Here is a 24,487-nt window from a genome sequence, read left to right as displayed (position 1 = left end):
CTCGGGCAGGTGCGCCCCGAGGGGCCGTCCCTGCCTCCGCAAACATTTCCTGTGGGAACCGTGGTGGACCCAAACTTCGACTACATACTGCGGCGTTGCCCTTAACTTACCCTGCCTGTTCCTCAACTTAGCAGACTTCGCGGGACGCCGCGCACACTTAAGCCACTCGGGCCTCGAGCGCCGCACTCAGCCGAGCCACGCCCGCCTCGAGCCGTCCGGAAACGCTCCCAGCCGCGCGCCTGGACCGCGTAGGACGACGGGAAGCGGGCGTCTCGGGCCGCTCCGCGCCTGCGCGGGCGCTATCATCCGCGAGGGGCGCTGGTTGGCGCATGCGTAGGCGCGAGGTTCTCCGTTGAGAAGGTGCCTCGGCGGCGCCGGAGGTAGGAGGAGTCGGGCTTTGGGGCTGGGAGTCTGCAGTCTGGAGAAGGTCCAGTCGTCTAGGGCCTTTCTCGCTGCCGGGGGTGAGGAAGAAGAGCCTTTCTAGCTCGCGGTGTAGCGGCAGGAGCCGCGCTCGGGTGGAGGGGGCTGAGGCCGCCTGGAGGGAGGAAGGGTGAGGAGGGGATCGGGTACCCACCGGGTCACTGCCCGGGGGTCAGGCTGGTGATCGGAAATCGCCTTCCGGCTTCGTAGCCGCCAGAGTCGTTGGCAGTTCTCCCCCAGGCCTAGCCCCCCGCCCGCTTGCAGTGTGTGTCACCGGGTCAGGGGGAGCGGGAGGGTCCGCCCCGCACTGCCCACTCATTCATTCCGCGCCAGCTGCGAGCTGGGCGGCCCGGCGGGTACCGGAGCCGGCGTAGACTCAAGTCCCCAGCCCTCCGGAAACTTGCTGCGTCCTTCGGCAAATACTGAGCGAGCACGTATAGGAGGTGGGCTGTTGTCGGACTAACGTCACAGGCCCGTGGAGACTCCGCGGGGTGTGGAGGGTGGAATCTGCTCTAGCTCCGCACGTCCCACGGGCTCGATTCAGGCGCCCGGACACCGGTCGCTGCACTGATCCCTGCAGCCTCCTCTCCCACTGTACCAAAGTCTTTGCGGTTGAGTGACTGTACAAATGTTGAGCTTTTTTTTTTTTTACAAATCAGGTGTCTGATCAGCCAAAGAGAATATGGAGTAAAATAGATGAGTCTGTGCCCTCCTTCAGTTTTGAACTTAGTAGGGGACAGAAAATAAGTGAATAAAAATGTAGGTGTAGATGCCCTAGAACCACCCGCTTGGCTTTGATCTTAGCTCTACCACTTCAAAAGTTGTGTAAAGTTAAGCCACTTCTTCATTCTTGGATCTGACTCCTTGCTGTAAAGGGAAGACAGTAGAGTCTAAGGAATAGGATTGTTGTTAGGGCTACATGAGTTAGACTTGTAAAGCAATTAGACCCATGCCTGGCCCATACCGTAAGCATTCGATAAATGTTATTACAAATGATTGTAATTTGTTATAAGTGTGATTGTGAAAACAATGTGTGATGACGGAAAATAATGGGCGTGGAGAGGGTCCACTTGGATAAAGGATTAGGGGAAGCTTCTCTAAGGAGGTGACATGGAAAAGGAGGATGGGCCGGGCCATGCGAAGTAGATTACAGGTATGCCTGTCTGTCTGGCTCCGGAAAAATAGGTGATTAATTGGACTACTCTGATGGAGGAGATTGCACTTTCTGTCACTGGGTCATTCAATTTTGAATTCTAAATCCCACTAAACTGTGCCAGTGTAAATAATTATGCCCATAAGGCCCAGGCTTTGCGGTGGTCACCATTCCAGTCACTTGAGTTTGGAGAGCTTGTGCTGAAGTGAGAGAGGGTGGAGAAAAGTGGCCCTTTTTTGATTTGGAAACATTGCCCATATCAGTGAAGGATGAGCCTCTCCTGTCTTGTTTCTTCCCAAGCATTCAAGTGCGTATTCTCTCCATTGGCTGCCCTGCACATTAAGTTGCCTGTTGATAGGGCCTAAGAGTTTTTCTGCATTTGGCCATCATCTTGTTTCTGTGGTGACTGCCCTTCATGGGATTCATTCCCCAGATTTCAGTAAAAACCATACTCTTCCAAGATGCTCACGTTCTTTCTCTGATGGGTTTTTAGATCCCTCCCCCTGTGTTGTATTGTGATATCCTGTAAGACCACGAGTTTGTGTTAACCAGGCTGTGGCTGAGTATTTGACACAGATATTGTTACTCTGAGGACTTTGCACATACCCCACATTCTCTTGTAGCTTCCTGGAAGAAATGGCATAAGATGCGGTGTCTGTCTAATTACGTTTAGATGCTTTTTGTTTTCCACAGATGTGACATTAAATGAACCAATGTGTTTTATCACTATGGAGATCTTGGAAAATCACCTGAGTGTGAAGTTCATATGTATCCTATCTCAGAGGCGTCTGTTGGACAACAAAAGCTCTCAGATGTGAACTTTAAACATGCTGTTTAACAGGGACTCAATTTGAAGATAGGCATTTTAAATCCTTATGGAGGGGAAGGCACTACTTTTTGCTCAATTGTGCAAACTCTCCAGGTGTCCTAGTGAGAAGCAGAGAGGAGCCTTAATGGAGCTGCAAGTGTGAATGAGGCCCTGCTAGGCTTGTTCTCGGGCCCCCCAGATAGACCTCACACCTCTGAAGACCACCTGCAAACCTTAAAGCTGGCCAGATGATGGATGAGTCAGATGATGATTTTAAGGAACTCTGCGCCAGCTTTCTCCAAAGGGTGAAAAAGAATGTCACCAAGGAAGTGTCGGGGGAAAGGAAGACACAAAAGGCCTCCAACAGCACTCAGATAAGCAAACCGAAAAGGACCAAACCAACTGCTACCAAAGGCAAAACCCTTCAAGGCCCCAGGGAGAAGAAAACTCAGTCTGGCAGCCAGGCCCCGAGGACTAAAAAGCAAGGGGCACCCAAGGGGCAGAGGAGTGAACCCACTCCCCCTGAGAATGGAGAGGGAAATGTGCTTGCCTCTGCTGTGCTCCAGGAGGGTGTGCAGAGCACCCAGACAGGTAACTGGGCCAGAACCACTGCCAGGATGTTTCCAGAGAGGAAACCAGAGGTGACTACTGATCTAAACCAGGGGTCAGAAAACTTTCTGAAAAAGGCCAGACAGCAAATTATTTTGGCTCTGCAGCCTTGGTCTCTGCAACTTATCAACTCCCTAGACAATCTGTAAGCAAATGAATGGGCTGTGTTTCAACAAAACTTCATTAAGGAAAACAGGCAGCTCCCTGAGGACCATAGTTGGCCAACTCCTGTTTTAAACAGTGATTATAAAAAATATAACCCCTATGTGAATTTTCTACATGATTATGTTTGGGGCCCTGTGCCCTTTTAGAATTTCCTATTAATGTTTACATTATGTATTTGACACAAGTAACGTGAACATGAAAATAATGCTGCTTCTCTCATTTTCTTGAATTCCTTCCAGAGTGGGTAAGTTGCAGTGGTGCCAGCCAGTTAGGTAAGGCTGCTCAGAAGGCAGTAGGAAGCTGCCAGATAGGTTTAGATCTCAGGAGAATCTTTAGGTCCTTCCTTTTTTCCTCCAAACACCTTTGTTCTTTTCTTTTCCTTTGTTTGTTTGCTTGAAGCAGGTTTCCTACCCTGCTGCCTTTGGTGTACTGAACCATATGTTTAACATGCATTCTTCAAGCAGAACTGAGAACCAGCCTTGCATAGGATCTTTAGGCTCCTGTGTTCTGTTTCTAAATATTTCTCACCTTCACTTCCTGATCTTAAATGGTATTTTTTACTAGTGTGGTCAGCATGATCTCTCAATGGAATAGTGGTAAAGAATTAACTCGCAGAGACCGTTGTAAGGCTTCAGTAGTGTTACTAAAACATCATTGGTCCTTCAGGCCCCTTTGGGAGCAGTGAAAGCTATGCATGATTCCCCCGAAAACCGCCACCCCCCCCACACCTGCGAAATTGGCATAAACCTGCAGGGTCTTCATGAATCCCCACCAGAGGCCACCTGTGGACACCAAGTTAGAGGAGAACTTATGACCTAGGAAGATAAAAATGTTTGTCATTAATATTTCTTTAATAACAGCTTTATAGAAAGAATTTACATTTTGTAAAACGTACCCTTTTAAAGTGGGCAGTTTAGTGGTTTTAGTGTATTCACAGAATTGTATAATCATTACCACTGGCTAATTTTAGAACATTTTTATCACTCCAAAAATAAACCCTGTGCTCAGTAGCAGTCACTCCCTGTGCCCCCTCCTGTCACAGATATTTATGACAGGTCTATTTATATTACCTCCAACGGTGAGGCTACCAATAATCAGTCCTCTCACACTTGAGAGTCAAACCTCAACTAGTTGGTAAGGGACCCCTTGAAACTTGGGTCTAACCTGTATCTGATGGAAGAGTCTTTGTTTCTCCAGCTAGAACAGATGCCTGTGAATGTTTCCCTCTTTGCCAGAGACTGCTCCAGACAGCAACTCCCAGTCCCCTCCTTCCTGTCTGACAGTGACAGCACCAAGTCCCTCCAAACCCCGGACGGCAGAGTTGGTCCTACAACGAATGCAGCAGTTCAAGAGAGCAGACCCCAAGCGTTTGCAGCATGCTTCGGAAGGGAGCTCTCTGGAGGCTACACTTGAAGAAAAGGCCCCAGAGGGCCCTCCAGAGGAGATGACAGCAGGGAATGGTATGATGGGAGTTTTGTATAGTCCCATCAGGGTTAAGTTCGAACTCTGGAGAAAGGCGGGGAGGAAGGAACCCGCGTTCCTTGAGTTGCTGGTGGGGGTGTGTGCTCTGCCTGGCACTGTACCTTGGCCACTTCATTGTATCTAGCCAGAGAATGAAGGGTCCCTGGGGTCATTTAGCTTGGGTCACTTAGCTTCTTTGACAAGGTACCTCTTCCTCTTTTTATTTTGATTTTTTATTATGAAATTTTTCCCATAGAGAAAGGTAAAAAAAAAATACTATAATAAACCCCCATACCCTCAACCTGTACTTAACAATTGTTAACATTTTGCCATGTATTTTTTTATATCCCTAAATATATGATTCTTCTATACCATTCAAAAGTAAGTTCCAGACATCATGATACTTCCCCCCACAGATCTCCTACATGATCACGGTGCTCTTGTCACACGTAATTCCATAATATTGCCTAGTGTCCAGTTCATATTAAAATTTACCCACTTGTCCCAAGGACAGCTTTATAGCTGGTTTCTTTTTTCCTGAGCAAGGATCCACCAGAACTGTAAGTCCCACACACTGCATATGCTATAGTCCATAGTCTCTTAAAGTCTAGACTCTGGAACAGTCCCCTTGTCTTGTCCTGTTTGTGTTTGTTTGTTTTTCATGATTCCAACTTTCAGAAGAGTCCAGGACAACTGTCTTTCTGAATTTCCCACTTTCTAGATTTGTTTGTTTCCTCGTGGTGTTGCATAACCACTTCCTGTAGCCCCCGGAGTGCATCACAGGCGAGTAAACCAGAAGGCCGGGTGGCCCCAGGTGAAGATAGCTTGGCGCCAACAGTGTAGGTGCTGTGCAGGGCACATTGTACACCCCAGAGGCACGTCATATCCCTGGTTCTATTCTTTACCCCCTAAACGACATAAGCCCTCATCTCTGGTAAAAATATACAAAAGGGGAAGAAATAGGGCAGAAACTGTATTGACGGCCCTACGGCTAACAAGTCTATAGTCCCCTGGTAGTGCGTTTGCAGACTGCGCTCTGGGATTCTCAGGCTGCCTGCCTCTAAGGTCCACACAGGCAGTGGTGGGACATCTGCCATGGCATCAGTCCCTGAAGCACCAATGGGGTGCGTCGGAGTTTCTCAGCCAGGACACGAGCTCAGCACCTGCCCTACACGTGCCTCAACTGTTCCCATAGAGCTTCACGGGATACCCAGTAATGCTCAGTGCTCAGGACAGAAAAACCATTTCTTTGTTTAAAAAAAAAAAAAAATAGGGCACCAAAATGAATTGTGATGCTTTTCTAGCTTCAGTGGAAAGAGTGCTAGGCCACAGGAATATTCAAGAACTGGGGATTTATGAAGTTCTCCAATCCCCCTGTGAGTACTTAGGGTCTGCTCCAGCCATATCAGATGTGACAGAGGGCCACAGCGGTGGGCCTGGCCACTTGGGGAGCCACCTCCACACTAGAGTCAGTCAGTCCATCCTTCTGTCTGCTACTGGGAAGGAGAAGGCGTTTTAAGAAAGGGGTTTCCCTTTGACTTGGTTCTTCTAGAATGGGTGACAAAAGGTCATAGCAGTAGGAAAGGCTGAGCTTTGAAGAGAAAACCTAGACTTATTGGAATAGGAGTCTTGTAAGCCTGGAACGCCTGAGGTAGACAACTTTAGCAGAAATGAGTAAAATGCAAGGCGCATTCTCTAGGACCTTGCTACTCAAACAGTGGTCCTGAACCAGCAGTGTGTCCTGCCCCAGGAGTTGTCCCAAATGGGGAATCTCAGGAAGCTCCATCTAGACCACTGGTATGCGAACCTGCATTTTAACAAGCTTCCCGGGGGTTCCTATGCATATTACAGTCAGAGAAGTATGCCCCGGGAGCCCTGTTAGTGCCCAGCTCACTGGGCAGTACTGGCAGGGGGCAGAGCGGTGCTGGGTCTGCGCTCTCCACGTTCCCTCTGCTGTCTGCGCTGTGAGCCCTGACAGGAGGTGCAGAGGTCTGAGGGTGCGCTCCTCCTCATGGAGACCATGCCTCCTCACAGGGTCTGGGCCCGGGCTTCCTGCCACAGAGAGCGACGCTGCAGTGGCCTTGGCTCTGCAGCAGGAGTTTGGGCAGCAGCGAGCACCCACACACGAGGCTAACCTGGAGGAGACGGGGTTGTTCTTCTGTCAGATCTGTCACAAGAACCTCTCAGCCATGAACGTGACACGAAGGGAGCAGCACGTGAACCGGTAGGAGCAGCTTGACTCGCTTCTCTGGGGTCACCTCTGCCATGGGTGTGACAGACCCAGGGGAATCTGTGGTGGGAATCCTGACTGTGACCATAGCCCCTCAGTGTTGGTGTCAGCCTGTCCTTACTGGTTCTTTAAACGGCTTTATTGAGAGATAATTCCCATATTACACAATTCATCTTAAAGTTAACAATTCAATGGCTTTTAATTACTACAGTCACAGAACTGTGCAGCCATTACCACAGTCGATTTTAGAATATTTTTGTTACCCCCAATAAAACCCTGTCCCCATTAGTGCTCACTCCCCATTCCCCCTCTGCCAGCCCCTGGCAACCTCTGCGGATTTGTCTGCTCGAGACATAAGTGGAATCACACAGACGTAGCCTTTGGTGTTTGGCTTCCTCTCCTCAGCGTAGTGTTTTCAAGGTTCATCCAGGTTGGAGCACGGATCAGAATTTCGTTCCTTTTTATGGCTGAAAAATACCATCTTGTGGGTAGACCACATCTTGTTCATCCATTGATGGCTATGGACTGCTTCTGCCTTTTGGATGTTGTGATAGAGCTGCTATGACCTGTGTTTCTCCTACTAGTTCGAGTACCTGCTCTCACTTCCTTGTGGTACAGACTCAGGAGTGGGATTGCCACTGTCTGACCTGTTCTTGCTCTCTTTAGCCACCTTCACTAGCAGAACCAAAATTTAGGGTTTGGAGGCTGGCTGCAGGCTGTGTGGAGGAGTTGGCTTTGGGAGAACAGGTTGGGCCCACAGCCTGTCCTTGCTGACATGGACGCATGTTACCAATGGAGAGGGTTCTCATGTGTTTACTCTCTTCCTCCAGGTGCTTGGATGAGGCTGAAAAGGCACTGACACCCACCACACCTCGGATCCCCGAATGCCCAATTTGTGGCAAGCCCTTTCTCAGCCCAAAGAGCAGAATCAGCCACCTGAAACAGTGTGCAGTGAAGATGGATGTTGGCCCCCAGCTCCTGCTCCAGGCTGTGCGGCTGCAGACAGCTCAGCCTGACGGGGCCTGTGGCACACTGGCATCGAGGTGAGTCAAATGGAAAGGAGGAAAATCAGAGAAATACTCTGATTTTTTCTTTTTAAAGCCTTTTGTAGCTTTAGAGAACAGTAGAGCGCTAGAACCCTCCTTGATTCTGGAAATGAAACATTTGAGGAGGAAATCAGGCAGTCTCCACCGGGACTGAGGAAGAGAAAGATTCTGTACCTTCAAAGGCTTTGAAATGGTCCGTGTGGGCGTGCCTGCAGAAAGGACTGGTTGGACTGGTTTCCTGAGGTCCTTCCTGAGATTTTTCCATTCTCGCGGTCCTGGTCCTACCAGTGTCCTCTGGAGCAGCGTGGAATCTGCTAACGCACTTTACCGTGTCCATTCATCCATTCCGGTGTGGCGTGCCGTGGCTTCCGTCTGTGCGGCCCGAGTCTCCTACTGTCCACGGAAGAGGACTCTGCACAGTTCACAGAGTTGGCAAGAAAGAACCACAGGCTTTTTTTTTTTTTTTTAACATGCATGAATTAAATGCTTAGGTGTTGTAGTAGGAGGCCTCGCTCCTAGCTGGGAACAAGCCCTAGGACTGCAAATCACAGGCACACAAGCAGCTCCACTCCCCTCATATTGCCCCTGGCTCTGTGGATGCCACATTACAGGGAACAAACTAGTGCAGGTCCTGGACTTCTGTAGGTTTGGGCCTTCTCTCCTTTGACAGCTCTCAAGAGCAAAGGGAAGGCCAAGGGTGGTGGCTCTGTTTGTCCTGGCCACTGCCTTGCACACAGGCTATGGGCATCTGAGCCGGGCCCATGTCTCCGGAGACTGGAGTTGGCAGAGCTGGATTCTTGGCTGGTGAGCCTGTCTATATCATAGCACATCAACACTAGCATCTCAGAATTGGAAGCCTTAAGGCCCTAGCATAGACATTATCTAAGCCGTTGCTTGCCTTTTGCCAGGACTGGATAGGAACCAGCTACTCAGAGGAAATATATTTGCTTTTTCAATACCTGAGAAGAGAAACGAGATGTGTGTGGGTCCTAGAAGGTTGATGAAGTAGAAAACTCTAGCAAATGGCCACCCTCACCTAGGCTTCGAGCCTCCTCTTTGCCTGAAGGCCAAGCCTGGGGTGTGTGGAACTCTGGGGTAGTCAGATGTTGGGACGGCTCCTTGCCTTCTGGGAGGCTGTAGTTATCGTGTGGGGTTCCCGGAAAGTTGAACTCAATTAGGCCTTGCTTAGATCTTCCGAATTGATACCTGAGATTCTTGAGCCATCCCGGGCCCAGGGGACAGCATGAGCTTCAGCAAAGGGCGCTTTCTGGGGCACCCCCACAGCTGGGTTTGAGCTCCCAGTTTTTCTCTCACCTTTGCCTTCCTATTTCTTGCTCAGCTTGTTGGGGTTCACCAGGCAATCTAGGTTCTCCAGCTGGAAAATCCTTTAAGCAAATCTCCTCCAAGCCAAATGCTGCTGTACACTGACTTCCAGGCTAGCTGACCATGTTGGTGGTCGAACCTGGGAGGCCTTTCCTTCGGGCCTTGGGCAGAGGAAATGCCCACAGGCCCCGGCGGGAGGGGAAGGGATCCTGTCATGGCCAACGTGGCCAGGACTGCCTGAGGGGCATCTGAAGTGTCAATGGGCAGAAGTTGGTGGAATCCAGGAAGCTGACTCAGAGCCATTGAGTGCTGGCTCCTCTGGAAGGGTTTGGCCACAGCTAGGGTATGCAGGGACCACTCATAGCTAACCACTCACACCTGCCAACAGCTAGCTCAGCAGGGTAGCATCACGTAGAAGGACCCAGACCCTCCCCTCTCTGGACTGCACGGCACTTGGCCCAGGATGGTGTGAGCTTACACAAGTCAATAGGATAAGCACAGTGAACACCCAAAGCAGTCGATGTCTCTAATGGGTAAACATTTATCCCTTTGCTCTCCCACCTTAGAGGAGAAGGGGTCCAGGCCTCTCTGGTCCAGCGGGAACGCCCTCAGAACAGGAAGTGCTCACACCTCTGGCCTCGCTAACTTTTCTGTTTGGCTGCCTTTTAAGCTTCAGCAGTCATGTTGGAGGTCTGAAGCGGAAGGGAGCCACCAACAGGAAGGAGCTGCAGAAGAAGCAGAAGGTCAATGAGCCCGAGGACCTGCTGGTGGCCATGGCTCTGTCCCGGTCCGAGATGGAGCGGGAGGCCGTGCCCACGGTGCTCAGACTAGAAAGCACTTTCCCTGAGAGGATAAGACTGGGGGCAGGTAGGTGTGGCCCCTGGCTGGCAGTGCCTCGCCGTACCGCTGCTGGCCGAAGGTGACCACGGCTGGGCCTCAGGGTGTGTGGCAGCTCTGTCACTGACCCTGTGTTTCTGTTTACGTTCAGAAAAGAAGAGTCGTAAGAGGAAAGCACCTTTATGCCCTCCGCCGTTGTTAGTCCAGGACCCGGAGACCACACAGAGGCAGACAGAGGACCGAGTGGCCCAGCTCTTCGCGGAGGAGATGGAGCTGTCCAGCACGCCGCCACTTCCTGCGAGCAGGATGGTAAAGGAAGAGCTGGAAAAGGCCGGCCGGCAACTGAAGCAGAACTTTCTGTGGGAGGGCAGCGCCCTGACTGGGGCCTGGGCTCTGGAAGCCTTCTACACCGCAAGCCTGGTCCCTCCCATGGTGCCCCAGCCGCCCGCCAAGGTGGGTCCTCCCTTCTAGGCATGCGGGGGCTCTGGGTGGAGGCAGCAGTCAAGACGGCCGTCGGCATCAACAGAAAGTCTGAAAAGGAAGAAAGGGCAGGAAGTCAGGCATGCCGGCTGTAGCGTGTTTCTCTGTACAGCAACTGATCGGGCTCTCCTGGGAAGAACAGGGAGGCCCACTGGTTCCCAAATGTATCCTGTTCCTGGAGGGTTTGTTTGAAATGCAGTCCGGGGCCCCACCCCCAGGGGGCTGGTATAATCTGAGTGTGTTGGGGCCCAGGAACCAGACAAGCTGCGGCAGGAGGGCCTGGAGTCACTAAATACTTGAGGCCATTTAGATAACATTAGGGGAACAGACCCCTCAGGGACCTTTGTGCTGATGTAGACACAATAGGCATGGCCTTCACCGTGACAGAGAAGCCTGCTAATGGTAATGGGAGAAAGCTTCCCAGGGTTGCTCTGGGCTGTGGCTGACACTCTCAGGGGCCCTCTGTGTGGTGGCTGCTGCAGTGGCCACACGGTCACGTGGCTTCCTGACTTCTTTCAGGGTCTTACCCAGGAGCCCACGCTGCCGCCAGTGCTGCCTGACGAGCCAGAGCTGGGTGTGCGAACGCCACCTGCTCTCCCCGGTGCCCCGCCTGCGGGCCATGGCCCCGGGAACCCCTCACCCTCCGCCAGCCAGAGAGAGCATCAGGCCCTGCAGGACCTTGTGGACCTGGCGGGAGAGGGGCTGAGTGCCACCCCATGGCCCTGCAGTGGGGGCCTGGCCAGCTCAGGAGGGGCCGCAGGTGAGACCCTGGATGGGACACCTGGATGGGACACCTGGGCCAGCCCCGCCCCCCCGGGCCCCCCTTCCCTGTGGTGGTGGCCGTGACCAGCTAGTCCCTGGGGCCTAGGGACAGCCGCTCAGATCCAAGGTGCCTTGGCTTGTCCCTGTATGATGGGGAGAACACAGTCTCTGTAAGTGCTTTCCTTTTTTTCCTCCAAGATGGATGTCATACAGGTGAGTCCGTCACAATCTCCTCCAACTTTAACCAAGGACAAAACCCTTGCCCAGAGCCAGTGATTGTGCAGACTCTCTGTTTTTACCACCTGTGTACCTCTGGGGAGCGGGGAAAAACTCAGTGGGTGGTTCACTCGCAGTGAAGAAGCCCTCGGGTAAAGAGCATCTCCAGGGCGCTGTAGGGTTGGCTGACAGACACTTGATGCTCTTTCTTGGAGACTGACGTTGCCGGGAGGTAATGTTCTTTTCTGTGGATCCTTCTCTCAGGGATGGATGTGTCACCCACTGGCCTTCGACCTACTGGGTTTGTCCTGCCACCTAAGGAAAAGCCCCTGGAGAGGGATAGCCAGGCTTCGGTAAGCACCGGGGCTCCTTGCTGTGGGCTGTGCAGCCTGGCCCTGCTCCCTGCTCTGTGGTCCTGGCCACCGGAGTTCGTCCTCTGCTCCGCACGGTCAGCTCCCAGCTGGCCTCCAGAGCCTCGCACGAGTCCGCTGGCCCCCTCGACAGCCTCTGAGCTAAGGCAGCAAGAGCCCACAGGAGCCTCCTGTTCCCCTCTAGGGCTCTGCCATGAGGCTTTTGTCCCTTCTGTCCTTGAACTCTGGGGCACCTCAGTAGCCCAGCCCCAGGAGCCTGCTTTGTCCTGAGAGCCCACAGGGATCCCCATTGCTCTGTGAGGTGGCCTCATGCCCCAAAGTTTCATTCATTCGTTCAGGATCAGCTGTGCACCTCTGACGTGCAGGACCTGGCTGGTCTCCAAGTAAGGGTTCACGTTCCGTGTCAGTGATGCTGGGTTGGAAGTTGGTTTTCCTCAGAGTGGATGTCAGCCTGTTAGTATATCGGTATCAGCCAAACACTTCACCCCAAGTTCTGCTGGATGACCACGGCGCGTAGTCAGAGAAGGACCGAGACTCTTCTCAGCCGGGTACCCGAACGGCATGGGCTCGGGGTCCCTGCCTGTCACAGCAGGGCCACACACGGTGCTTGTGAAGCGCTCAGCCCGGCTGTAGCTTCACCGCAGCCATCGTGCCTCCCCTTGCTTGCCACCCACCCCCCCACCGCCCCGTGTTAGGCCAGGGGACTCGGTGTAATAGAGAATTTGAGAAAGAAGCTAGCACCCCTGAAGTTGGGGAACTTGCTGTGAGACCCATGTGCTCCCCTCCTTCCAGCTCACCCTCAGTTTGCTGCTGGCTGACTTCAGAGCCATGGTTAATAACCCACACCTGAGTGACGTCCAGCTGCAGACGGACAGCGGGGACGTGCTTTACGCCCACAAGTTCGTGCTTTATGCCCGATGCCCCCTTCTCATGCAATATGTAAGTACGGCCCCCGCACCTCCTCCCTCCCGCTGCAAGCGCTTTCCCACACTCCCCTCTGGCCTCCTGCCCCCTTCGCTCCCCTCCACGCCCCCCACACATGCACCCGCCTCCCTGTCAGTGTACCTGCCTCAGTCCGGACACGTTTGAGGTTAGGAAGTGCTGTGAGGAGATGAGCTGAGGGTTGGGGAACATCAGATTTCTTGACCAGTTGAATAAAAATCCATTTTCCCTAAAACTTTCCCTTTTCCTCTATTTCTGTAATTATGAAGTCCTAATCGACCTGCTGACAGACATTTCTATGCTGACCTGTGCCAACATGCATCGGAATGAATGTTGTGCTGCGGGAATCCGGGAAACTGCTTCTGGTCTCTCCCAGAAAGTTCTCGTGCCTCTGATGTGTCTGTCAAAAGGGAACCAGCTGGGTGCTTGAACCTCTACAGTCCGATTTTGCCAAGAGAGAAGTTGTAGGGCCTGACTGCAGAGTTCCTGACCAGCAGCCTGGCATGACGCTGGCCAGTGCTGGTGCCAGAGAAGGACTGCGTGGAGGCATGGGTCACACGGAGCCCCCCGGGCCCTCTGTGTGGCGTCGCATCACATCTGTGAGGTTGTAAACCTTCTGTACTTTACTTCATTCTCAGGTGAACAGTGAGGGCTTCTTCACCGTGGAGGATGGCGATCTGCGGAGCCAGCGTGTGCTGCTGAGTGACGTGAGCACCGAGGCTGCCCGGGCGCTCCTGCACTACCTGTACACCGCGGACCCCGGTGTGCCCCCCCGGCTGGCCCCCGGCCTGAGCACTCTGGCCCACAGGTCTGATGGCTCTTTCCATTGACCTGCTAGTGTGTGACATTAACGATGAGCACGAGCAGGTTGACGGCTCGGAGGTGGCTCAGGGCTGAGTCCTTCCTGTACCTGTTAACCCCGGGTTTATGCTCAGTGGTGACTTTGCACGGGACATAGTGACTGGCAGTCTGGCCAGAATGGACACTGGCAGGAGAGCCCAGTGCTGGCTGAGGATGGCCTCTGCCGGGTCATGTGGCTCTTAGCTCCGTGGGTGTGATGAGGGGGTGGTCCTCAGCCTCAGCTGCCCCCAGGTGCTACCACTCCTTGGTCATTCGGCTACAGAAGCTGAATGGTGGCTGTTCTTTCCCAGGTCCCAGGAAACAGGAGTGTCAACAGGAGTGTAATGCCTAGTGTAACTCCCATGGGTTTGCACACATGTTCTATCTCCTGACAGGGCTGAGGCCCCTGGGATAAAACTGTGTTCGCCCAAGGCCCTGTTATCCCTCAGGTGCACTCCTGGGAAGGGATCAGCTCGGCCTCTGGGGTCCTGAGGTAGCCTTCAGACCAGGGAGCCCTCACGGAGGCGGCAGGCTGGTGTACCCCTCGGCCCAGGCTGACTGGGACAGGTTTGGTCTTTGGGGTTTGCTTCAGGTGCCTCTCAGGGCAGCACCCTTTCCAGCTTTGCAGCACCACTGATTCCTGTCGTCTTCAGCTCAGCCCGACGCACCCCTTTGTGTTTGGGCAGTAGAGTTAGTGAACCCTGCCCTAAAGGTCCACGAGTCTCTCCTCGAGCTCAACAGCCTGGGGTGTTGTTGGCTGGGAGCATGGGCACCGTCGCTGCAAGAGAGCAAGGGAAGGGCCAGGACCGAGCACGGTTGTCCTCCCTGCCAGGACTTGCGCTCCAATCCTTGCCTGTGCTGGGGCGCCTGGCTATCGCCTCTGCAGGGCAGTGATGCGTGGCATTTCCTGTTGCAGGTTTGGTGTTAGTGAGCTTGTTCTTCTGTGCGAACAAGCCCCTGACATGAGCGATTCAGAGGACAGACTGTGGAAAGAGAAGGAAGATGAGGAATGTGAAAGCCGCGCAGAGAACTTCCAAGAACTCTTGAGGTCCATGTGGATAGATGAAGAGGAAGAAGCGGAGGCTTTGTTGAAATCTGAGAGCCATGAAGAAGACAGAGAAAAAGTGAATGAAGCAGAAATGGAAGAAATTTATGAATTTGCAGCCACTCAGCGAAAGTTGCTCCGGGGGGAAGGAGCTACAGAGATCAAGGAAGAAACTGACCAGTTCGGGGATGATGGTCCAGCATCTGCGCAAATCTTAGCGAGTGGCCAAGTTAGTCAACAGCCAGAAAATGCAGAACAGATGGAATCACCTGGTGAGGGAAAGGAAGAGGCCCCAGCCACATGGAAAAGCGTGAGACAGTCCACGCCCCTGCCACTCAAGGGCCAGTGTGCGGATGAGGAGAAAGCAGGGTCCCCAGAGGAAGCACTGAGTCGTTCCGGCTCCCCTCACCCTTCTGGGGGCTGCAAGGCAGGGAGAAAGGAAGGCGTGTTTTGGTGCTCAGCAGATGCTCCTGAGGCCCGGCCATTTTCATCAACTCCCAGAAAATGCCGTGGACTGTCCCAGATAACGAGCCATCTCCAGGAAGGCAACAGCACCATCTCAGGAAAGAGGGCGGGGAGCCCCTCTACCCCTGCTCGCTGGCAGACACCCCTGTGGCGCCCATGCCTGTCACAGCCCCCTGGGGGCCAGAGGCCCGGCCGGCCACACCCTCATCCTCATCTTTGGGGTGAGTCACCCTCACCAGGGCCCCAGCCACAGGGCAGAGCTTCCAGGGGGGCCGCCCAGGACTCCCCAGCAAAGCAGAGGAGGGGCAGGAGCCTCCTCACGTTACTTAAAGATCCAGGCCTCCAGAAGGGCAAAGAACGTGGTTCCTCATTGGAATGCAGAAATAAAGGGGTTCTGGTCTCCCCAGAAAAGTCTCCATCCATCGACCTAACCCAGTCAAAACCTGGCCACTTGAGCTCCAGATCTCAGAATACTCTATCCAGCAAGAACAGAGAAGATGAGATTATCCTTTTATTGGATTCAGATGAAGAGCTAGAGCTAGAACAAACCAAAATAAAGTCCGTTTTCAATGGTCCCCTGGAAGAAAGGAAAGTTCTAGAAGTTAGCCCCAAGTCTTCTGAACTGTTTTCTGTCATCGACGTCGATGCAGATCAAGAACCTTTCCAAAGCCCAGCAAGAAAAGAGGCTTCCCTGCAGGGCAGGGAGGAGGGGCCGGCAGGGAACTGGGGCTCTGTGGGGGGCAGAGGGATCCCCTGGCTGTCGTGTCACCCCGAGAGTGGCCCCGAGGAAGACAGCACCACGGATACCTCATGGCTCGTGCCTGCCACGCCACTGGCCAGTGGAAGCCGGGACTCTTCCTCACAGACACAGATAACAGGCCTTAGGTCCAGGGCTTCGGTGGATCACGTGGCTCAGGTCAAGCCCTGGGCCCCGTTAGAAAACAGGGGTGGCTCCGAAGCCACAAGTAAGCTTCCGGTCATCACACCCCAGATGTCGTCGTCATGCCTGGTCCCCGTCCGTGCAGGCAGCCCTGACAGCAGGAGCCCTTCCAGGCCCCACCCCGGGCACCACCAGCACTGCTCTCTGGCTCCCTGTCCCGTCTCTGGCGGCCCCGGCGATCTCAGCGGGCAGCCCCAGAAGCACTCACACCCCAGGCCGAGCCTAGTGAGCCAGGCCATCACCAGTGAGGTGGTGGAGGTGGAAGACAGCGAAGACGAGCAGGAGGCGGCCTCCCGTCAGGCGAGCAGCAGCCCCCTGCTGGACGGCGACCCTCCGATTCCCCTGGACGGTTGCCACTGGCACGTGGAGCCCCTCTCCCCGATTCCCATTGACCGCCTGAACCTCGAGCGGACCGGCCCCCTGAGCACCAGCGGTCCAGGCAGTAGGGCCGGGGAGGCCCCAGACTGCCACAGGTGCTGCTCTCCCACCCTCCAGGGCACCGCCCCCGCCCCAGGAAGCTGCGCTGGCCGCACAGAGTCTCACGAGAAGGCCCATCGGGCCGGCTCGCCTGGGAGCAGCAGGCTGAGCTTTTTGAACTCTGCTCTGTGGGACGATTGGGATGGAGAGGAAGAGAAGTCTCCAGAGCTCCTTCCTCCGGCCCAGAGGCTGAGTGCTAATGTCGCTGCTCCGAACTCAGAAGGGCTGGAGACGCCAAGTGAGTAGCAGGAGGGTAGTTGTTACACTGCTTTACACTAAGGGGTTGGAGGGGGCAGTAGAGACAGCGTGGGGTGGAGGGGCTGCAGGGCCTGCTGGGCTGCGGCGAGCCCCCTCCCCACCCTCCCTTGCGGAGGGAGAACGGTCTTGCCCTTAGACGTGCTGCTTAGCCAGTTCCTCAACCTGCCTGGCTCCCATGGCTCGCCTGGGCCCCTGTTAAAAACCCCCAGCTGTGGACCCCACTCGGGCATACTGAACCAGCACTTCTGAAAGGCCAAGGCAAGCACCTCAGGTGCACTTAAAATTGGGCAAGCATGGTTCCTCACGGTTACACAGAGCATTGCCATGAGGACCCAGCAGCTCCCCTCCTGTGAGCGCTCCCAGAAGAATGGAGATCAGGACAGACACAGATTTCACAGCAGCCGTACTCACGGTAGCCCAAAGGGGAAGACAACCCAGATGTCCGTCAGCTGATGAGTGGACCAATAAAACGTGGTCCATTCATACAGTGTAGTATAATCTGCCATAGGAAGGCATGAAGCACTGACCTCTGTTACCTTGTGGATGAACCTCGAAAACATGGCGCTCAGTGAGAGATGTCAGTCACAGAAGACCACACAGCATGCAAGTGCATTTATCTGAAATGTCCAGAGTGAGCAAATCTGTGGAGACAGAAAGTAGACGAGCAGTTGCCAGGACGGGGGGAAGGGGAGAACGGGGAGTATGCTGGGTACGGAACCTCCTTTGGGGGTGATGAAAATGCTTTGGAGCTAGAGGTGGTGGTTGCAGTGAATTAGGACACTGAATGTACTAAGTGCCTCTGAATTGTTTGCTTTAAAACAACAGCAGATGGGGTGAGGGTGGGGTGTTGGCTGTGAGTCTTGGTCCTCCCTCATCTACCTCCCCAAGCCCATGGAAGGGTGCAGTTTCCCAGCTCATGTCAGTCATAAAGGAGAATCAGGGTCTCGAGGGTCAGCCCCTTGAGGTTCTGCTGCCCATACCCATTCCCCTGCCAGGCAGATGCTGGGAGAGCCAGGAAGGGGCAGGGTTGTGCAAAGCAGCGGCTGGTCGCAGGAAAGCAGCCTGTGGGCAGAGGATCTGCAGGTGACCTGGTGTTGCATTTCCTCCCAAAATCCAAGACCAGCTGGGCATGACTGACCAGCTCTCAGCCTTGAGTGGGGATCAGAACTGCCTGGAGAGCTTCCCACATACATGGCCAGGCCCCACCCCAGAGCGGAGACCAAGAATTTGCATTTCTAACCCGTTCTCAGGTAGTGCTATGAGAACCAGACTTCAGACAAGGGACCTTAGTCTGAACTTGAGGTGGACTTCCAGGAGGTGACAACTTTTCTCAAATTATATAAAAAATTTTGTGCTTTTTTTTTTAGGAGATAGCCTGTTTTCACTGGAGTCTCAAAGGGCTCCATGCTCTTGAAAAGGATAAGAACCAAAGTCCATATATTCCTGAGTTGTTCCATTTGTCTTTAAAATACTGATTTCTTTTTTAAAGTAACAGCTTTATTGGACTGTTACTCACATACCATAAAGTTCACCCTTTAAAATATACAATTCGATGGTTTTTAGTACATGAACAACAGGGCCAGGGGTGGGGGGTTGCGATCCAGGCTTCCAGTTATGGAATGAGTAAGTCACAGCAGGGAATACAGACAGTGGTATGATAGCACAGGGTGACAGATGGCAGCCACAAAACAAAAGCCAGACCACACAGTTCAGTGGCTTTTCCTACCTGAACAGTGTTCGGCAGCCATCACCGCTAGTCCCAGAACATTTTCACCGCACCCATCAGCAGTCACTCGGGTGCCCCTTCCCCCCGGCCCCTAGCAGCCATGAATCTGCTTTCTGCCCTGTTCCCACAGCTTTGGCACTGCACGGGGCCATGGCCCTGGCCACCTCTGTGTGATGCTTTCCAACGGGAAGACCATTCTCGCGTCCAGCGGTAAAGGGTGGAGCAGAATGGTGGATGGGCTTTCTTCAAACGCACTATTTCTCTCGGTGCTATTGCTGAGCTCAGAAGAGGTCAATCCAAGGGTGCCTTGGTGGCTCAGTCATTAAGCATCTGCCTTTGGCTCAGGTTGTGATCCCAGGGTCCTGGGACTGAGCCCCACATCGGGCTCCCTGCTCAGCAAGAAGCCTGCTTCTCCCTCTCCCACTTCCCCTGCTTGTGTTCCCTCTTTCGCTGTGTCTCTGTCAAATAAATAAAATCTTTAAAAAAAAAAAAAAAAGAGGTCAATCCAGATGCCTTGTGCTGAAACATGTTTCTTTTGTTCTACCTAGAAGGTGCTAATCGGAAGAACTTGCCCCCGAAAGTGCCCATAACGCCCATGCCAAGGTATTCCATCATGGAGACTCCGGTACTGAAGAAAGAACTGGAGAGGTGGGTGGTCTTGAAAACTTGCTCAGGGGTGGTCCACTCCCCGCTGTGCAGGTCCAGGCTTAGTGGGGCTGGGAGCTGAAGGACCAGCCGTGGGGCTCTGGTAACAGGAGCCGCTGGGGGACAGGAGCATGTGTGGCTGCTAGCTCTCTGCATGCTCTTCCCCAAACTACCAGCTCCCTGAGAAGCTACGAGATGAGACTCCAGGCACCCGTCAGTTGATAGATCTCCATGTGTGCAGTGGATGGAGATGGATCCTTGCCTTAATAGTCTGACCTGATTTTTTTAAAAGAACATCAAAAAAACTGTCACATCCCAGTCAGTGCTGCTCTTCACCTTGGGCCCCGGAGGTGTTATCACTACCACCATTGCCGAACCTGGGAATGGCCCTTTTGGAGTATTCTTCAGAGTAAGCTCAGTTGGTATGCAGAATAGACACCTCTGAACGCTCATAAAAGTCAGGCGTGTAAGATTTCATTTACACAAAGCCATTAATTTGCTGATAACTCTTTGCTCTGTGCTGAAGTTCACCTGTTTCCCCATTCAGGTTTGGGGTCCGCCGTCTACCCAAACGCCAGATGGTCCTAAAACTGAAGGAGATATTCCAGTACACTCACCAGACTCTGGAGTCCGACTCGGAGAATGAGAGCCAGTCCTCACAGGTGCTCCTGGAGGCTCCGCACAGCCAGACCCATGCCAGCAGGACCTCCAAGGCTTCCAGAGCTGTTGGCCATGCCTGGCTGGAGGCCACTTCTGGCCCTCTTCCCCAAAGGTCCAAGGAGTCCACTAAGACCAAGGACCCCCGACAGCAAAAGAAACAGCCTGGTGGAAGCATCCCTCCGATGAGCATGTCACAGGCCAACGAGGAGCCTCCAGACCCTGATGGGGACGCCCAGCTCCCGGCATCCCAGGAATCAGTGGCCTCCTCTGTGGACAGCAGTGACAGCTCCTTTAGCTCACAAAGGTAACAGGATGGGAGGACAGGGCCAGTGGCTTCATAGGTCCTCTGACCCCGGGTCTGTGAGTTGGCATAAGCCAGGCCTAATGCTGAGGTTGAGAAATCCCGTTGCCTTCTGGATTTGAACTGCAGGAAACCCCGTTGGGGCGAAGGACAGTCCCGTGAGCCTCCTGAGCAGACCCTTGGAGCTTCCGTGTCCTCGCCACACAGGATGCTCTCGTGAGGGGGCTGGCATCTGGGGTGCCAGAAGCATGGCAGCCTGGAGCTTCCCGCCTCCCAGGGAGGCCATCCAAGCCGGTGTCGTGCTCCGCAGGGGACACAGACACTCCTTCCATCAAAGGGGCTCCTGGTCTCGGGTGCTGGAGAGAAGGAGCGTCACAAAATGTTTTGGTCTGGTTCTTTTCAGTTCTTCCTGTGAGTTTGGAGTGGACTTTGAGTCTGCAGAGGATGAAGAGGGTGAAGAGGAGCTTAGCACATCCCAGGCGGCGGTGCACGCGGCAGCCACGGAGGAGGCTGTGAGGCGCTACATCCGCTCCAGGCCGGCCCTCTACCGCAAGGTCCTGCTGTACCAGCCCTTTGAGCTGGCAGAGCTGCAGGCCGAGCTGAAGCAGCATGGCATCCACGTGGCCACGGCGAAGCTGCTGGACTTCCTGGATGCCCACTGCATCACCTTCACCACCGCCGCGGCCCGGAAGGAGAAGCTCCACCGGAAGAGACTGCAGCCTGTGGGCAAGAAGCGGGGCCGAGCCGCCAGGCCGGTCCGCCCCTCCCCACCCCTGTCCGTCAGCAGCCTGTGAGGGTCCGCAGCCCCCGGCAGTTAGCCAGGCCTCCACGGGCGTTCCTGGGCCTGGGGACTGCAACCGGCCACCATGAGAGGGGCCGGCCACAGCACCGAGCTGGGTCAGCTGTCCCCAGCTCCATTTCCCGGAGTAGTGTTTGGAGCGTGGCACCCCCACGATGTAGGGCCCCAGCCCCTCCCTCTGTTGGCGCCCACAGTTTGTCTCCCTTTGACCCCACCGTGCCCCCGGGTGCTTCACAAGGGCCGCGGCGGCCACCAGCTGGCCAGGGCGGGGTCTGTCAGGCACATGTCCTCGCCTTGGATGGATGCCCCGGGCTAGCTTGCCCCTGCCCCGACTTCCGTCTCAGCCCTCAGACCATAATCCCAGCCTCACCAGCACATCAGGTGTCCACGAGCTTCTCACACTGCCCCACCTCAGGTGTTCTGCTGGCCCAGCCATCCTGCCCAGACACCTGTCCTTATCACCAGCAATTTCCAAACTGGGCAGTGCAGGAGGACCCACACAGAATTCGCATGTTCTTTGTTAACCGGCTTTGTTGGTGTGGTAAGGCTGTCTTCGGCCTCAGAAGCAGTGTGGAGCACAGGTGACAACCAGAAGGAAGAAAAGTTGGGGTCTCTACATCCTTGTGAATGTCTCGTCTGTTTTAAATACAGTGCAGTCCATTTTCTATGATGTGCAATAAAAACAAAAAGACTTTATAAAAATCTTCCAGATGCTACACTGCAGAAAGGTAATGAGGGAAGCTGGCTGGGAGCTTCACCCACAGCTCCCTTGCTGCCCTCATAACTGTGTCTGCAGAAGGCCTTTGTGCCTGTCCTTCATTGCAAAGGGTGACCCAGGCCTGCTGGCTCCTTATGTCCCTTTGGTTCGTAGATAAGAGATGTGTGTTCATCCATTCATCCACATTTGTGAATCTGTAGCCCCACATTAAGACAGCCCCTACCAAGCACTGAGCTCCAGCCCTTGATGAGGCCCAGGGCCCAGTAGCAGGACCGTGGGGATTGTTACGGATACAGGCTTGGGTTTGCCCAGACCTACTGAGTCAGAATCTGCATTTTAACAGGATAAGCTTGTGAAGCCCTCTCTGTCCTGTGTGCTGGGCCCCGTGGAGAAAGGTCAGAAATCAGCTGGTGCTTCTAGTCTTCAGCCAGACTGGCCTGTCCCTGTGCCGGATGTAAGGGTTGGTGCTCAGATGGCCTCCTGCAAGAGGGGGACTGTAAGCTGGGCCTCAGGGTGCGCGCAGCATCCAGGGAGGTGAAATAGGGTTTTTTGAACACATGCTGTGGGTCCTGGTCTGTGACCAGGCAGAGAGGGCTGGGCCCTGCCTGTGCACACTGCCCAGGGGCAGGGGTTAGAGGGAACAGTGGGATGCCAGGGCTCAGATCTCACAGCTAACAGCACAGGAGACTGAAGATGGAGTCTGGCCTGTGTTTCTCATACCAAGGACTTGCTCTCCTACCCTAGTATGTACTGTTTCAGGGACGTGAGATGGGGTTTGGGAGGTGGGAGGCCACTTGGAGCCCTTACCTGGCTTCACTGGCTCCTTGTGGAGATCCTGGACTCAGACGAGCAGCTCTGGATGTACTGGGAGCCCTTGCTCCTTGGAAGGCAGCCTAGACTGGCAGAAGCTTACCACCTGCAGGTTGATAAGATGTTGGGGGTGGGGTTGAAACAGGTAAAAAGCCGCAGGCCAGGGAAAGGTGGGGGGGAAAGCGAGGCCTGGTGGCTGAGGGCCTTGGCCAGGTCAGGTCCGGGCAGCGTGCCCTCAGGGGCCAGCAGTGGGCCTGGCCAGGGCCGGAGCCCATATGCAAGGCAGGCAAAGGGGTTAAAAACCGGCACTGCAGTGAAGACAGCCCTACAACAAGAGAACTGGCAGTGTCCTTGACCTTTCCACAGTAGCCAGACCTACTGAACTGGGCAACTGGGAAATTAGATCCAGCTTGCTGGTTGAGAAGGAAAATGGTGAGCTGCCCCATCCCAGCACCTGTGGTGAGGCTGGAGGAGCGGGGCCCGCAGTGGGCCTCATGCTGCACAGCGGGCAGACACTCCTTTCCAGAAGCTCTGCCCAGCCTTGTGAGGGGTCCTTAGCACAAGAAGAGAGCGTGCTGAGCCCCAGAGCAGTGGAAAGCCACACAGCACCCAGGTTTTGCTGTGCTGTGTTGAGACCTCCCAGGCCTGTCCCCTTCCTGTGGCCGGCCTGGCCATGGTCACTCAGGCAACCACAGGAGAGCCACAGCCCAGCTCGAGCAGGGCCCAGGCAAGGGAGCCCCCAGGGGCCTGCACAACCCCCAGGGAGGCCCCCGCCCTTGAAGTCAGGAAGCCTCAAGCTGTCTGAGTTGGGAAGAGCCGAGGCCACTGCCTGTCTGGCTGTCACAGGTCTGGGTGGACAGAAAGCCCCAGAGTGAGAACTGTGGGAGACCGTTCCCCAAACATACAAACGCCCAGGAGAGTCAGGAGGATGGCTCCCCTGCCCCCGGGAGCCCAGGGACCAGCCCTGTCTGGCCATGGGCCATCTGTGTGAGGTGGAGGCCAAAGTTGCAGGGGAGAGTGCCCCAAGACCCCCATGGAGGAGGCTGCTTCCTCCTGTGCTCAGGATCCCCCCTCCCTGAGCTGTGGAGGGGGGAGCAGAGCGGGCCTCTTGGCCTCTTTCATGTGACGGATACCCACCAGGCCCCTGCGGCTTCCAACATCCTGTGGGCGACCTGGTTTCAGACGCCTTCAGTGCACCTCACAGCCGTGGCTACAGTGCGCTCTGACGACCTGCAGCCTCAGCAGGCTTCTCAAGGGCAAGCCCCATGCGTCTCACCTGGCCCCTGGCCAGCTGCTGGGGCCTCGGAAGGCACTGCTGGAAGGGTGGCAGGGAGGGGGGCACAGAAGGGTGTCATTGCACGGAGTGCTTCTAATCTGCCACCTCAGTCCCCTCTGCCCCCACACCTCAGTCCCCTCTGCCCCCACTCCTCTGCCCCCAGCTCCCGAGAACAGGCTGATAGAAGCACACAGCCCCTCCCACCACCCTTTATCCACAAGCTGCCACATCATCTGAACCCACTACCCTCCCGCTCTACAACCATCAATGGCTCCCAGTTGACTTTTTTAGGAAAAGTGAGGTACCCATCCCTTGGCTCCCACCTTGCCTCCACGGCTTGCTCCCTGTCACTGGAGGATGTCCTGCACTTTTCCTCTATTGTCATGCTTCTCCTGTCGTCCACTCTGGGCATGCCCTTCCCCTTCACCCCTTCGCTCTCAGTGCCGCCCACATGCTGAGGCCCACCTCCGGGGCCTGAGGGAACTGCCACACTCTGCTGTTTCAGGGTGCAGCCGGCCTGCCTCTGGGAAGACACTGTGGGGTACAGCTGGGTCGCAGGTGCCTGCTGGGTGCTAGAGAGAGCAAAGCACGGGGCATTAGACAACATGATGAGGGCCTCGGCCACAGCACAGTATGCCAGCCTGGAAGTGAGAGGACTCTGCTCCAGACACAGTGGCCAGCTTCCTGCTGTGTGGCCTTGGGCA

The 24,487-nt window shown here is 54.7% G+C and overlaps 1 protein-coding gene and 1 long non-coding RNA gene across 7 annotated transcripts; one reads left to right on the top strand and one right to left on the bottom strand.

The window, feature by feature from the left end:
• Positions 1-340: 340 nt before the first annotated feature.
• SLX4 (SLX4 structure-specific endonuclease subunit) lies at positions 341-21,681 on the top strand. 6 transcript variants are annotated; one of them, XM_028117536.2, is made up of 15 exons: positions 341-380; positions 2,267-2,972; positions 4,391-4,615; positions 6,651-6,840; positions 7,677-7,889; positions 9,886-10,082; positions 10,204-10,505; positions 11,052-11,292; positions 11,775-11,863; positions 12,674-12,820; positions 13,462-13,631; positions 14,580-16,828; positions 19,123-19,222; positions 19,767-20,183; positions 20,584-21,681. In XM_028117536.2, exons 2-15 carry the CDS (start codon positions 2,630-2,632, stop codon positions 20,972-20,974), a joined length of 5,274 nt encoding a protein of 1,757 aa, XP_027973337.2. In that variant the 5' UTR covers positions 341-380; positions 2,267-2,629; the 3' UTR covers positions 20,975-21,681. The 6 variants fall into 6 exon arrangements, with proteins under 6 accessions (XP_027973337.2, XP_027973336.2, XP_027973340.2 ...); XM_028117535.2 differs by lacking the exon at positions 341-380 and adding an exon at positions 384-461; XM_028117539.2 differs by lacking the exon at positions 341-380 and having other exon boundaries at positions 880-2,972.
• LOC114219930 (uncharacterized) lies at positions 6,960-24,472 on the bottom strand. The gene is made up of 6 exons (XR_003611487.2): positions 24,107-24,472; positions 23,645-23,819; positions 22,505-22,613; positions 17,376-17,489; positions 10,231-10,583; positions 6,960-9,940 (listed from the first exon to the last, which is right to left on the bottom strand). It is a non-coding gene; the product is annotated as an uncharacterized LOC114219930 (long non-coding RNA).
• Positions 24,473-24,487: the final 15 nt, after the last annotated feature.

Source organism: Eumetopias jubatus, unplaced genomic scaffold (assembly GCF_037043125.1).
Source record: "Eumetopias jubatus isolate StellerSeaLion01/CBP00866 unplaced genomic scaffold, mEumJub1_p1.0 scaffold_12, whole genome shotgun sequence".
Lineage (NCBI taxonomy): Eukaryota > Metazoa > Chordata > Mammalia > Carnivora > Otariidae > Eumetopias > Eumetopias jubatus.
The sequence above is the reverse complement of the archived record's forward strand: the minus strand, read 5'-3'. Positions and strand labels throughout refer to the sequence as shown.

Bases quoted from the DNA above. Each gene is read 5' to 3' on its own strand.
- SLX4 (XM_028117536.2), top strand. From the start codon at position 2,630: ATGATGGATGAGTCAGATGATGATTTTAAGGAACTCTGCGCCAGCTTT. The intron at 4,616-6,650 runs GTATGATGGGAG...GCCTCCTCACAG, and splicing joins GGAGATGACAGCAGGGAATG to GGTCTGGGCCCGGGCTTCCT. The intron at 11,864-12,673 runs GTAAGCACCGGG...CCCTCCTTCCAG, and splicing joins AGAGGGATAGCCAGGCTTCG to CTCACCCTCAGTTTGCTGCT.